The sequence below is a fragment of the Jatropha curcas genome, chromosome 3 (assembly GCF_041381405.1).
Source record: "Jatropha curcas cultivar XTBG-Jc1 chromosome 3, XTBG_Jcur_1.0, whole genome shotgun sequence".
Taxonomy (NCBI): Eukaryota; Viridiplantae; Streptophyta; class Magnoliopsida; order Malpighiales; family Euphorbiaceae; genus Jatropha; species Jatropha curcas.
In genome coordinates, this window is record NC_143153.1 from 21,510,713 (window position 1) to 21,525,726 (window position 15,014).

The 15,014-nt window shown below is 32.4% G+C and overlaps 1 protein-coding gene across 3 annotated transcripts; it reads right to left on the bottom strand.

Annotated features, from left to right (window-relative positions):
* Positions 1-534: 534 nt before the first annotated feature.
* On the bottom strand, positions 535-9,644 carry LOC105637287 (ras-related protein RABC1). 3 transcript variants are annotated; one of them, XM_012220720.4, is made up of 8 exons: positions 9,462-9,643; positions 9,258-9,320; positions 8,986-9,152; positions 8,381-8,449; positions 7,414-7,479; positions 5,324-5,445; positions 1,427-1,555; positions 535-846 (listed from the first exon to the last, which is right to left on the bottom strand). In XM_012220720.4, the coding sequence occupies exons 3-8, from the start codon at positions 9,119-9,121 to the stop codon at positions 739-741; spliced, it is 630 nt and encodes a 209-aa protein (XP_012076110.1). In that variant the 5' UTR covers positions 9,122-9,152; positions 9,258-9,320; positions 9,462-9,643; the 3' UTR covers positions 535-738. The 3 variants fall into 3 exon arrangements, with proteins under 3 accessions (XP_012076110.1, XP_012076109.1, XP_037492851.1); XM_012220719.4 differs by lacking the exon at positions 9,258-9,320 and having other exon boundaries at positions 9,462-9,642; XM_037636923.2 differs by lacking the exons at positions 7,414-7,479; positions 9,258-9,320 and having other exon boundaries at positions 9,462-9,644.
* Positions 9,645-15,014: the final 5,370 nt, after the last annotated feature.

A 15,014-nucleotide genomic window follows, 5' to 3' on the forward strand; every position in this document is an offset into this window, starting at 1 on the left:
GGAGAAGAATATTAAGACATTAAATAAAATGCGGTACGTTGAAACTTGCATCATAATAGAAGGCGTCCAAAATGTAGTAAGAGAGGACAAAGGTAGACATTAATATAATTAATTCATGTGTTAATTATTAATATTAATACATTTTTAATATAATTAAAAGTTCAACTCAAAGCAAAAAAGTACTTCGATTATTTAAAAAAAGCCATCATTTAATCTGGTTAACAAAATAGTATTCTTTGGCTAACAAAATATCATTCTTTTGTATACTTGCTGATTATGATCACACGTCATATTTGTACTGAAATCACAAATGAGTTGTATACTTTAATTAAAAAAATTATTATTTATTTCTATGATTACTTTTTACTAATTATTTCCTATGCAGATTTTTTTTTTTTTTCAAATTGGATAGAAGCCACCAATTAACATTGTGGTTTTAGTACAAGATTCATAGTTTTGAAAGCAACATTAATGATTAATGTCCCCATTAAGCCAGTAAAATGTTGCACAAAACCGATAAAAATAATTAAGATATGTTAAAACGATTTCATCTTATTTCTTAACAGTGATTAGTTTTGGGCTTCAATTGTCATCACGACTGAAATTCAATGTGCATAAAACAAATATTTTAAGACATCACAAGATTTTTATATTACATGTAATTTTCATGTCACCAGAAAAACAAAAAAGAATATGGTTTCTTCAGTTAGGATATGAAACTGCAATATAGAGAAAGCATCAGCAGCAACTACTTGTTGACGCATCGGATTGTGGTGGCTTCTCTGTAAAGATGTTCTTTCTCAAGCCCTTCGAACCCTCGGTTAAGAGGCTAGGAGTATCCAAAATCTGCATAATGAAAGAATGAAAGAGTTCATATTTTAAATGGAAAAAATATGAAAGAGTTCAAACCATATTCATCCACACATAGTGAATTGCATAATTTTCACATAATAGCATTTAATAAAAAATTACATGGACATTCATTTCTAATGAGATAGTTATATAGTAATCAGAATAGGTCATTTTATACAATAAATACTACCGCTTACAAACATTCATTATCTCCTTTTTCTTCATTTTTCTTCATTTTCCATTATCTTCTCTCTTTTTTGTTTGAAAAATCTGAAAATTTCAATCTAATTTTCCTTCACATTCCGAAAACAATTTCAACAAAATTAAAGAGAATGAAACAATTTCAACAAAATGATTGGCACGAAGGACGGGATAAAATAATTCATCTCTGTATTTCAGCAAGAAATTTTTTACCAGACTTACCTAATCGAAAAAAGAAACATTGAAATAGTTCAAACACCAACCTTAAAATTATCATTTTCCAATGCAAGCAAACATAGAAGCATATGTAACTAAAATAACAGCCTAATTGAAAAAGACGATAAGAAGTAAGCAGTGCTGACATCTTCTGTACCTTTAAAACAAGCTCTTCAAAACACTGTTGTACATTCACCCGAGTTTTAGCACTACATTCAAGAAAAAGGCATCCATATTCCCGGGCAAAATTTATGCCCTCCTTTTTCGTTACGACTCTTTCACTGTCCTGAAATTGGGAAAAGGGAGAACATCAGAGCTAAAAAATTGATCTTTGTATATGGTGAGAAGTATATATAGATAAACTATGACCATAGTGTGTTGAATATCATCTAAAAGCTAGTATCATGCGAGGATATGAAACAATAATCGAGGTGCTGAATAGAATTGTAAAACAAAACATATCCTGACTCCATTAGATAAGAGTTAATTCATTAATTAGTAGCCTTGTTATCAGGAGAAGTACAAGGCACACATGAGAGACAATAGAAGCAAAAACTAACCCAAAGAAAAGAATTCTCATCACCAACATGCCAAAAAAAAAAGGTTCTAAGCATTTGAATTGTACAGCAAGTCAATAGTACTTAATATTATCAAGTTTAAATGGAAATGTTCAATATTGCTCCAAGAGTTGTAGAATATAGACTTGCATCACATTTAAACCGTAAAATCTCAGGCCTAGCAAGATATTGTCTACTTTGGGTCCAACCTGTACGATTCTGTTCCTAGGCCAGAGCCTCACCTCTAAGCCAATACGTCTTACCAATCTAAAACTTGTCCATCCTTATGTACATCACTTCCATATTATGCTTAGCTGATGTAGATTCGCCTAAGGATAAGCTAACATCTCAAGCTAGCACCTCATTTGGTGCAGATGTTAACACTTCATCCCGCCTCCCCTTCAATGGGACATTGCGTCCTTGTTGAGGTTTGCCCCACCACCAGCCATAGACAAGGCTTGGCTCTGACGCCAAGTCTGTAACATCTCAGGCCTAGCAGGATATTGTCTGCTTTGGACCCAGCTTGCTCAGTTTTGTTCCTGAGCCAGAGCCTCACCTCAAAGCCCAAAACATGTCTTATTAGTCTAAAGTTTCCCATCCTTATATACACCACTTCCACCTTGTGCTTAGCTGATGTGGGATTCATCTGGGGATAAGTTAACATCTCAAGCTAACACCTCATCTGGTGCAGATGTTACATAAACAGCATTCATTTGTATAATAAATGGAATCATTAGTTCTTGCTTAGGCAAAAACTTATATGTGGATTGTCAGCAGAGAGAGATCAGATTGAAATGTTATACAGATAAAAATATTTCATCATGTGGTTTAATACCTTGAATGTTTTTCTTCCCATTAAACTTCAAACAATATACATGTCTCATACAAAATTATACCTTTTTTACCTCTTACACTACAAGCGATAAATGAAGGATAAATAATAAAAAAATCCAAACTTTTTATGTGTTTGTTAAACTTTAGCTAATTCTTTCAATTTTGCAATTTTTGCCTGAACTATTTGAGATTCGTTTAAAAGGAAACTAATAGTTAGTCCTTTGATTATACTCAAATACACTAGTCAGGGCTTTTATTTTCAAAATTTAGTTCCTTCATTTGTCCCATTGTCAATAAACCTAATGAATGCACATGCTAGTTGTGTGACTTGTGAAAACGCCTAAAAAGGTGAATTACTATTTAGCCTATCAGCCAGGCATATTCAAATACACTATTTAGCACCCTTATTTTTAAAATTTAGTTATATAGTACCTTGATTACTTAATCCTTCTGATTAACAATGAATTTGGGGGAAACTAATAGAAGGATTAAATAGTGTAACAAAAATAAAATTGCGGAATTATATAATTCAAATTCTGAAAATAAAGGTCCTAAATTAGTATTCGAGTATAACCAGGCATCTAAATAGTAATTCACTCTTTGTTTAAAAGAATGGCATAGACAATTTAGGGACTATTCTTTAGTATCATTTCTATTGATGGTTTTTGGTTTTGGTTTTTCTACTAAAAGTTAGTATATTGGAAAATGGATTTGATAATACGAAAGAAATTCACATCTCATGGTTTTCTCTTATTCTGCCAACTTGATCTTAGAACTTCAAATAACAAAAATGAATATATCTTAATAATTGAATTTTTATTCACATTCGAGGGGGAAAACAACTACCGTACCTAATTAGTCTCATCTTTCTTCACTCTATAATGATAAACCAAAGAAAATCACTTTGCATTTCTGCCAACATTGTCTTAGACCATTGTCAACAACAACCAAGCCTTAGTCCGAAAACTAATTGGATCGATTATATGAATCTTTTGTCTCATATATCAGTTCTGATCAAATTAATATCAATGCAAATCAAAGTATAAGTCAAAAAGAATTTTAAAATACTTTTTGTAAAAAAATATTTGAGGAGGAATTTTAAAATCATTTGATATATTAATAGATAGGACAAAGTATAAAACAGGCAACGACTAACTAGGGTTTGCTACATGAACTTTTTCCTCCATTCTGTTCTGTTCCTAGCTATATCCTCACTAATATCCAAAAAATAGTAGATTCTTAGAAACAACTTGACTCGGAAAGTAATAACGAAAATGGCTAACCCAATAGCAGATTCCGCAGCTGCCACCGTTGGAACCAATGAAGCAAATGATTGACCCATCATATCATCCGAAGAAACGGAAAATACCAAAAAGTTCAAATTCACAGCTAATAACATTGACCCTCCAACCAGTTACCAAATGAGTCCTCAGTTTTATTCACTCTAAAATTAATAGAAAAATTGAATATATTGGCAATCCATATATAAGTACTATCAACTAAAACAAGCAATCAATGACAATGAAAAAGATGTGTGTCAGGGATTGCAGTATGCTATTTTTAAGTACCTGATCTGGTTATATAAAGTTTGAGTATTTATAAACAAGTTTGTACCAGGTATGAATTCAGAAGTAATTGGCCCTTTTAGTTAGTTGGGTAGGTACCAGGTAGGTGTATAATATATCAGATACCTACTACCTAAATTATTTCTATACATATTTAATCAAATTGTTAAATACCTTATCAAATAAAAGGTTTATTCAAAGATTTCTTCTATAGGATTATCAATTATATAATAATACAAATTATTAGTAGAAGTTGTTAAGAAAAATGTTACTATGAATTCCTAATCAAACAAAACGGATTTGGGTAGTATATTGTTAGCAGTCAACTGAAGGTCTACACACGCAGGCCTAAGCCCCCACATATTGAGCTGTTGAATTAGTCATTCAAATTCTGTTTAGCATTTCTGTTTATTTCCTGTTATGTAGGAGGTAGTTCCTCCACTTTCTTTATTCATGCAGTAGTGGGAGGATGATCCTCCACTTAGGATTCTGCTCCTTGATTGTAGGAAAAGTTAGTCTGCTATTTGTGTATATTTTCAGCAGAACTCATGAAATAAAGGAGAGGATTAAACCCAATTAAGTTCTTGTAAGGTCACAGTCTCCCTTTGACGAGTCTGTAGATTTCTGAACTTCCACCATAGGTCGTTCAAGGAAAACCCCTAGCCTAAACACCCAAACACCAACTTCCCACCGACCCATAACTCGATCCATAAGTAGGGACTCTACCATATATCCAGATTTAGCATGGATAAAGATGGTTAGAGGTGAACTGTAATCAATTTTAGAACTAGTATGGTAATAAGATTGTTAGTTGAGTTCGTGCACATATTACCATTACAAGTTTATTTGTAAGAATCAAAGAGAATAAGCACAAAACAGCTATGATAGGGCCATTAGTTGAAATCGATAAGAAACATAAGCGCGCAAACATGTATAAGACAGAGAACAGAGCACAAGATATTGCATAAAGGTCCCAAGAATTTCCCCTCTTCATTTTTACTTAGAGGAAAAAAAAAAGGAAAAGAAAGAAGAGATAAAATAATAAGCAACAGCCATATTTACTATGGATATCGTCACATCCTTATCTCAAAAAATTACCTTGTCAACCTTGTTTCCGACAAGCATCTTGATGCAATCTTGATTTGTTGAGTATAGGTCAATTTCCTTGGCCCATATATCAGAAAGATTAGTGAATGTTTCTCGTCGTGTTACATCATAAACTGTTAATCAACAAAAAAAATCAGGCATTTTTAGCAAGTAGAATGAGAGAGTTTTAAGTCACGGTATATCTCCAAATAGGACCTCACAGCTCAACTGGTGCAAACATACCACCAGAAGCTAAACAGGAAACAAAATCATGTTTTCAAAATATGGTAAAAAAACTGAAATGAGCAGAATCTTAATGATTTTTTTGTTTCTAATTTATGTAACCAAAATGATTGGTGCAAGATTGACCACTCAGCTATCCCTTAATCAAAAGCACAGTTTTGAAAAATTTATAGTTCTAAATGAATGTAAGCCCTAAAAAGATCAGCGAAGGTAATCAAATAGGTAATTGTTTAAAATAGGACTTTTAATCACAGATCCCATTATCAATGGAAACAAAAACAAGTACTGAAGGAAGGGGATGCAGTTTCTCCCACAATCAAACATAAGTTAAGAACTTTGTTTGCAATGCAAATCGGGCATGGATCAATTATAGTTTGCACCGAATTTCTTTGTTATATAAGCTCAGTGACAGCCAAAAACTTTTTTCTCTAGTGTCAATTATGTAATAAGTTAATTCAAGATATAATTTTTAAAAAAAAGGAATAAATAATTATGTAAATAAATCAATAAATAACAAGAAGAATATGCATATAATTCAAAGTTTTAATCACTATCAGAATTTGAAATAAACTAATGTATTATGGAAAACAAAATAATTAGGCTACATGAATGAATTTTGAATAATCAAAAAGTCTTTCTTGAAGATTAGCTTCCTCCTTCCTAAACACTTTAGGAGAGATTTTAACTTGAAATCTTCTCACAGAGATCCCAAGCCTTTAGAGCTGGAAACAAAAATTTATAAACAATTTAAAAACTCACCTCAACATAGTTTTTGAACAATTGTAGTGGGGTCAATTTACTAAAAGCTCCAAAAACATTTCATATGAAGTAATTTGGGGTATCCACTCAAAATAATGTAATTACACTTCTGTAAGCTCCAATAACATCCAACCCTTAACAGCTGAGCCTGATTTTTTAGGAAAAAAAAAAAAAAAAAAAAAAGGTAGTGCTATGCGGCAAAGTGATGAAAAAGGAAAAATTCACAGAATCACTTTTCTTTTGGCAAAATTACGGCCTCCAAACACATCAAAGAGAATACAACTGTTTAACAAGAAAATATCATGCAATGACATCTAAACCAATGGACCTCACAAACAAAGCAAAATGCTAGTTTAAAGAAATTTTCCATCCATATTTCTACATCAGTGTGAACTAGTAAACACCCTTTAAATTTCGACATGACATTCCTACACATGCAGTAAAGATAAGCCATTGCAATGAATTTGCAAACTTCAATGTACAATAGTTGTTAAAGGCGCAAGCACAAAGGGCACAAGCCTAATGCCTCTAACAAGCCAAGACCTATGACCTTCAACAAATACTTCAGCTGTTTGTGTTTTCCCTTTTATTTTATTTTATTTTTTTTTTTTCAATTTCAATTTCAAAGAACAATACTCAAAGTGAACTATTTCGATCTCTACCTTTTTTCTTTAATGTCCCCCCCCCCCTCTTTCTCCTGTCTTGGATATTTTCTTAATTTTAGGTCAATTCATTAACTTTGAAATTCTTACTTTATTTGATATTTAGACAGTTTAAATAAGCTCTATTCTTTCTTTCTTATTATTATAAATGAATTAAATTGTCTAGAAAATTCAAAAATGATAGTTTGATCTCAAATTGAAATGTTGAGAATTATAGATATTAGTTCAAGCTTTTCTTAACCCAATCAGAGAAATGTTATCTCAAACTGCTGATATCCTTTCTTCACTTCCACCAACCAGATCAGGTATTTACTAACATTTTATGAATTTTTTACTCCAATTTCTGCTCACTCTAGATTCCTTTTCTTGGTGGTAGATAGATTGATGCTTCTAAGATTATTTTTTGTTAATTTGTGATTTCAAAGAAAGGGGAAATACCCATGATGATCCCTTGGGCACCTCGGTAGTACGAACTCGTCAGTGTTCTAAATCGTTCCTGACCAGCTGCATGATGAAACACACAGCATCATTAGGTTAGACTTCGAAAAGACAAAATACTAGTTTTCTTGAAGAATAAGTTAAGAAAGAACCCTTAGAACATAATTAAACAAACATAAGAAGGTAGCAAAATACTAAGCCCCTGAGATGGTAAGTCATGCTAAACTGAGCTGCAAAACAACTGGAAATTTACACACTACTTCACTTAGATAATATAACTTCAGCCATGGCATTGCCAGAGCCCTCTATTACAAGATATCTGAATCTCAGTTCTATTTGGATGAAGTAATCAATTTCAACTTCTTCATTTGAATTTTTGTTTGCTTTTTTTAAATCACAGCTGCCAGAGTAATTACAAACATTACTGCAACTTTTTAGATTTACTTTTTGCGAAATGGGTTAGTCTAACCCGGAAATCCCTATGCATGTTACCCCAGCAACCAGGAAAGCAAGCTGCGGTTAGTCCTGATACAGAATAAAAATCACAATGGCATATGGTAGTTTGTTGTGGGGGGACAAGGTGATCCTGATTGCTTGAAAACAGAGGTTATACTTGATGAAAATTTTGTTTTTTTATTATGATGTGGTTTGATGGCGTGAAGAAGTCAATAAAATTAGCATTAGGGAGGTCTAACTCCTAATTTGCAGCTTGCTATTGCAATTTGATAGAGTGAATCTTACAAAAATAAATAAATAAGCAACTTCACATATGAAATAATACTAATATAATTTAGTTAAACAGTCAACAGATTTCTCATATACTGCTACTACCACAGAGCTAACAAAGGTACAACATTTTGACATGGATTAGACATGCATTATGATATGATATAAAAGTAAAGTGTGAGATTAACACAAATAGCCACGACCTCAGACAAGTATCATAATAGCACAAAGTTGAGATTACCTGTATCCCAAATTGCAAGTTTAAGCTTTTTGCCCCCAATATTGACATATTTTACTTTAAAATCAACACCTGCTTAGGAAGACCAAATAACAGAATGAGAAACTAAAGAAAGAAAACACTTGTAAATCAGGTTTCCACAAAGAAAATGTGATGATAACACTCCAATATATTATAATTTTGCATAACTCAATAGCTAGAGGAAAGAGAATATTTCTGAAGATTTAACAACGAATTTAAATGTAAATATATTATTTCTCAAAGATAAAATATTATAAAAGGTAACTCTCACTTAAAGCATTTCCTAGTCATTTTATATGTAGAGAAAACCATTTTATCAAACCAAAATATAACAAGAAGAAAACAACAGTTTGCTTTGTTCCAATCCAACAATGTCGAAAACAAAAATATAAAGTTAAAGGTTTGAACCTTAATTTCATCAGTTGAAGTCCAAGAAGAAAAACCAGAAAAAGAACTACGCATATCAAGTTAGTGCCAATTCATTTATCTCTAGCTTTGCAATAATATCAATACATTAGATTCCATGTACAAGAGGAACAATTTGAATCCTATACTACAGTAGACAGCAAATTACAAATAGCACTTACCAATAGTGGGAGAGAGATCGTCAAACGTATCAGATGTGAAACTCAAAAGAAGACTACTCTTCCCAACACCAGAATCCCCAATCATCAACAACTTGAACAAGTAATCAAACTCTGGTTGACTCGAACTTGAATCCATTTAGACAATTCTCTCAAAGAACTAGTTCACACTAGAAAAAACCCCAAAACTCAGTTTAAGAATAACCCCTTGAAAAAGGTAAATAAATTCAATTAAAAGCTAAAAGGAAACAGTCACATTGGGATTCAAACTAAACTTGAAGAAGTAAACAGGAGATCAAACGATAAAAGCTTATGAGAGAACAGCATCAATCTCGCATCTATAAGAATTGCAGAAATTCACACAAGCAAAAGAGTTATTCTAAAATTCAAGTCCGATTATATTACAGTAACAATTCAGCCACATTAGATCAACCAAAAGTCATAACCAGATTCATTCATATAATAATATGAGAAAATACCTTAAATATTATGAATTTGATGCTGTAAATTAACACAATCTGGGGAGAAACAGATACAACGAGGGAGCTACAAGGGAGAGTATAGAATCATGGAAAGCAACCGTAGAAGGGAAGGAACTGTTAAAAGTTAATAGGGGGCCTAAAAGGAAATTCCTCGCATCCACAGGAGCCAATTACATTTATCTCCACCAAACACTCCCTGGATATACATAAAACGGCACTGTTGTTAATACCGGCGAGCAGAATTCGGTCCAGACAGAATAACGGAACCGAACCGACATTTGATTCGGCAAGGTTTTTTAGAGATCGGTTATCCGATCATTTCAAATAGGATATTAGAATGGTTTTCAATTTTCAATTCGGTTACTTTCCTAGCTAATCGAATTAATTTTTACACCCAAAATATATTATTTAGCTTGGAATAACCGAACCAAACTCGAACTAACCTGATTCAATTTGAAATCAAACCAATTATCACAGTGTTCGATACAATTTTAGTTGGCAGGAAATTTATTCGGTCAGATCTAGTCGAACCAATTCTGTTAAATGACCCCCTAGTTAAACCTAGCCCATACACTGATTCGACCAAAAAATTTAAGTGAAGGGATATACCAATGATTATAAGTAGGGGTGTGCACAAGACTGCGGGAATCCTGACCCATTCTCGAAAACCGTCCCGAATTTTTTATCTCGAGTCGATATTAATTTCATAGTTCCATCCCAAATCCCGTCCCAAAAGTATTCATGCGACGGGTCGAGACGGGACTGATTCTTTGATTAAAACCGATTTGTACCGATCCAAATTTTATCCCATCCTGTCCTAGTCCAAAAATCAGGAATTTCCGTCCCATTCTTTTTAAAAAATTTTAGTTTTTTTTTATGAATTTCAAATTATGCTCCTAAACATCATTTCATCTTTTTTACTTTAGTATTTTTTATAATACCAATTACTACTAAAATAATAATAATACGAAAAAAATAATATGCATTTTTAAATATAAAATAAATCAAGTAACAAACATAATTTTCAACATAAAATTTTCCTCTGTTATTTCACAGTATATGTTCAATAAATTTTTTTTAATAAATATATTTTTTTATTAAATTAAAAAGGAAAAGATTAATCAATACAAGAGAAAATAGTAAGTTCAATTCATTAGATTGTTGGATTATTGGTTATACTTAATGCTATTATTATTTATTTTACAAATGATATTCTAGATTAAATTATATAGTATCGAATTTAAATCAGCTTAAAGATAACAATGACAAAAATAATAACGAGCTAAAATTCATAAAATATATATAAAGTTAAATTGCATATAATTTTGCATTATTTTATTTTATTATATTTAAAATTTTTATTAACTAAAACATAAGTATTTAAAAATCTTCTATTATAACTTTAATAGTAGATCATCAATGATTGAATTAATCATTTAATTTATTATTTTTTAAACCCAAACTTATATAAAAGAATTTTGTTTGATTCTAATTGATGAATATAATAATTTTTTTATCTTTTTTTTTATGCAAAATAATATAGTAAGACTATGGAAAGTCCCGATTGATTCCTGATTCGACCCATTATATCATGTCTCATAAACCTGAATTCCTGTCCCGTGTCCCAAAAAATAAGATGGAATGAAATGAGACTACATATCTATTGGGACGGAATTGAAACTCTGTTTTTTACATCCTTGTATTTTGGGATGGAATTGAAAATTATGAATTTCCATTCCAACTCGACCCATGCGCACCTCTAATTATCAGCATGTTAACCAATTAGTTCAATTGGTTTTTTTTTTTTTTTTTTTTGCCATATCGATTCGATTTTAAGCTTAGCTGATTAATTTATGTAAAACCAAGTCAGACCAAACAGTAATTCCGATTCAAAATCGATAGTTTGAACTTCCTTTGAGCAAGATGACCGAATCGAATCAAAATGATTTGGTTCCATTTGGATGGTAGTTTTGCACAATCCTAGTCATTAATATTATATAAAGAGAAAAATATAGTATGGTCTAAGGGTGAGCATTCGATTCAGCTAATTCGATTAATTCGGCTAATTTGGTTCGGTGAATAAATGTTTGGTTAAAAGTTCGGTAAAAAAAATTAAAATTTCTCGGTTAAAAGTTAATTTAACCGAATTAATCAAATTAATCCACTCTCAAAATTACATTGTTTTGATTGAATAGATAATAGAATAAAATATTTCATTTTTTATTGCATCAATAAAAAAATCTTTAGTTTAATAATTATAGATTCTAAGGTTTAAATTTTTTAGTGCTTTTTTATTCATATTCACTTTACAAAATTTTTAATAGTATAAGAAAAAGGATTTTAAAATTTTCATTGAGGAATTGTTAAATAATATTATTAATTCATTAATTATTAAAAAAAGAAGAAACTGAAAATTTTATTGATTTAAAATAATATTAATGATATTATTAATATCTTAGTTAATTATATAAAAATGTTGAAAAATATATGATGTTATTAAAAGGTTAATTATATTAGGGAAATTTATTATTTAGTCCCTCAAGTTTTACATAATTATCCAACTAATCCCAAGTTTTGCTCAAATATCTAACTAGTCCCTCAGGTTTAACTCCGTCTAATTAAAAGGTCATTCCGTCCGAAAAGTTGGTTTTTTTCCGTTAATTGAAGACTAAAAGACTAAAACACCCCTCCCTAGCTGACGTGGACCAGTATGAAGCGATAATGATATACCTAGTTTTGTGAACCCCTTCCCCAAATGTCATAGGCATGTGATGCATATGATGAATGAGAAGAAATACACGTGATGTGTGTGAGTCGCCACCTTGTTTAATTATTTAAGGGTAAACTAGGAAAAAACCCTAAGTGACTCCATTTTTAATTAACCTAGTTACTAGATTAATTATCCCAATGATTAAGGCACAATCTACGAACCCGAGATGGATCCCGAGACTATGTCATGCCGATAAACTAACCGATGAATGAATGCTTTGCAAGGTGAATGATGGATTCATGAAATGTTTGAGTGATTTTGACTTGCCACCCGGGGTGAAATCCCGAACGTGCCTACGTACTTCCGTTTGAATGGAAGATCAAAGTCAACGTAGTTCGATAGGCCTCTTTTAGAGGGCTTTGAATGATATGCTTAATGCATGGGTGTGTGTATGCTTAGTGCATGATTTTGTGTATGCTTAATGCATTTTTGTGTATGCTTTGTGCATTTTGTGTGTATGCTTTATGCATGATTGTGTGTATGCTTCGTGCATGAGTGTGTATGCTTTGTGCATGAGTGTGTATGCTTTGTGCATGAGTTTAGGCGTTTTGCCAAAAATTGATTGATTTTTAGGCATGTTGCCAAAAATGTTGATTTTAATGGCTTTTAGCCAAAATGATTTGATTTAGGCAATTGTTGCCAAAAATGTTGATTTTAGGCGATTTTCGCCAAAATGGTTGATTTTAAGGCCTTTGGCCAAAATGAGTTGATTTAAGCAATTAATTTACTAAAATGTTCGATTTAAGCGATTTGTCGCTAAAATGGTTGATTTTAGGCCTTTGGCCGAAAATTGGTTCATTTTAAGGCATTTTGCCAAAAATGTCGATTTTACGGCTTTGAGCCGAAAATGGTTGATTTTAAAGGCATTTTGCCAAAAATGTCGATTTTAAGCGATTTGTCGCTAAAATGATTGATTTTAGGCCTTTGGCCAAAATGGTTTAATTCTACGACTTTTAGTCGAAAAAGATTGATTTTAAGGCGTTTCGCCAAAATGTGCGGTTTTACGACTTTTAGCCGGAAAAGGTTGATTTGTAGGCATTTTGCCAAAAAATGTTGATTTAGGCTTTTATTCACAATTATTGATTAATTGGACTTAAGCCGGATTTGTTCGAAATAAGGCAGTTGAACCGTAGTTATTAATTAACTAGGCTCTTTTAGCTAATATTGTCGGATTTAAACTTTAATACCACGATTATTGATTAACCGGGCATTTAAGCTTAATCAAATTAATTTAAGACGGTTTATTTGTCTAAATGATGATGTGAATGTGTTTATGCAATTATAGAATTATTAAGAGTAGAAAAGAAGTATGCATGAAGTGCTAAAATTAAATAGGCAGAGTTTCGTTTACGTACCTGATTTAATCGTCGACCACTTCTTAACTCCAGGTTAAGCTCCTCGTTTAGGTATATTAATTAATTTTTAATTTTATTTAATTTTAGTGGTCAAATATCACAATAAAAATGCAATAAAAATTAAATTAAAATGCAAAAAGAGGTAAAGAAAACGCAAGGAGCGTGAGAGGGAGAAGGATTCGTCCGTCAAAACAGACAGGTGTGCCAGAAAATGGCTGAAAATGGTCTATTTATAGGCCATTTTTGGGTCCAGGGCGCAGGTGCCGCCGGGAGGGCGGCAGCTGCCGCCCAGGGGGGCTGGGCGGCAGGTGCCGCCTGGCTCGGCGGCAGGTGCCGCCCGGGAGGGCGGCAGCTGCCGCCCTGTCGGTGGGGCGGCAGGCCCCGCCCAGGCTGGGCGGGGGGTGCCGCCTGGGAGCGCTGCAGCTGCCGCCCAGTCGGTGGGGCGGCAGGCCCCGCCTGCCCTGGGCGACAGGTGTCGCCCAAGCTGGGCGGCAGGTGCCGCCCAGGGGCGTGGGGGAAAATTATAAAAATAATTATTAAATTTAATATAAATAAGGATAAAATTGAAAAAAAAATTAATTACTCATTAATATTCTAAAAAAAAAAGATATTTGCGGATAAAACACCGACTTTAAAATAATAGTTATTTATAGATAAAAAATAATTATTATTGCCACCTATATTATTATAATTTCATAATTTTGAATATGAATAGTAATATTTAATGCAAGGTTATCTGTGCAAAAGATAAACTAGGTATATCATTATGGCATGGAAGGAACAAAAGGAAAACAAACTAGGTATATCATTATCGCTTCATACTGGTCCACGTCAGCTGGGGGTGTTTTAGTCTTTTAGTCTTCAATTAATGGAAAAAAACCAACTTTTCGGACGGAAGGACCTTTTAATTAGACGGAGTTAAACCTGAGGGACTAGTTAGATATTTGTGCAAAACTTGGGATTAGTTGGATAATTATGTAAAACCTGAGGGACTAAATAATAATTTTCCCTTATCGCTTTATACTAGTCCACGTCAGCTAGGGAGGGTGTTTTAGTCTTTTAGTCTTCAATTAATGGAAAAAAATTAACTTTTCGGACTGAAGGACCTTTTAATTAGATGAAGTTAAACCTGAGGGACTAGTTAGATATTTGTGCAAAACTGGAGATTAGTTGGATAATTATATAAAATCTGAGGGACTAAATAATAAATTTCCCTTATATTTATGGTATTTGAATATTCTATTTTTTTTTTATTTTGACTTCTGAAAAAAAAAAAAAATCGCAATTGAGCATATGAACTGTTGAAACGCTGTAATCAAGTATATTTTACTGAATTATTAAGCGAGACAATTAAAATAAACTATTTTACTGAGTAAATGATATCAAACGTCAACGTCCATTCAATTCGTCTCTTTCTTTCACCTC

Bases quoted from the DNA above. Each gene is read 5' to 3' on its own strand.
- LOC105637287 (XM_012220720.4), bottom strand. From the start codon at position 9,121: ATGGATTCAAGTTCGAGTCAACCAGAGTTTGATTACTTGTTCAAGTTG. The intron at 8,450-8,985 runs GTAAGTGCTATT...CTTCCTAAGCAG, and splicing joins CGATCTCTCTCCCACTATTG to GTGTTGATTTTAAAGTAAAA. The intron at 847-1,426 runs GTACAGAAGATG...TTCATTATGCAG, and splicing joins TTGAAGAGCTTGTTTTAAAG to ATTTTGGATACTCCTAGCCT.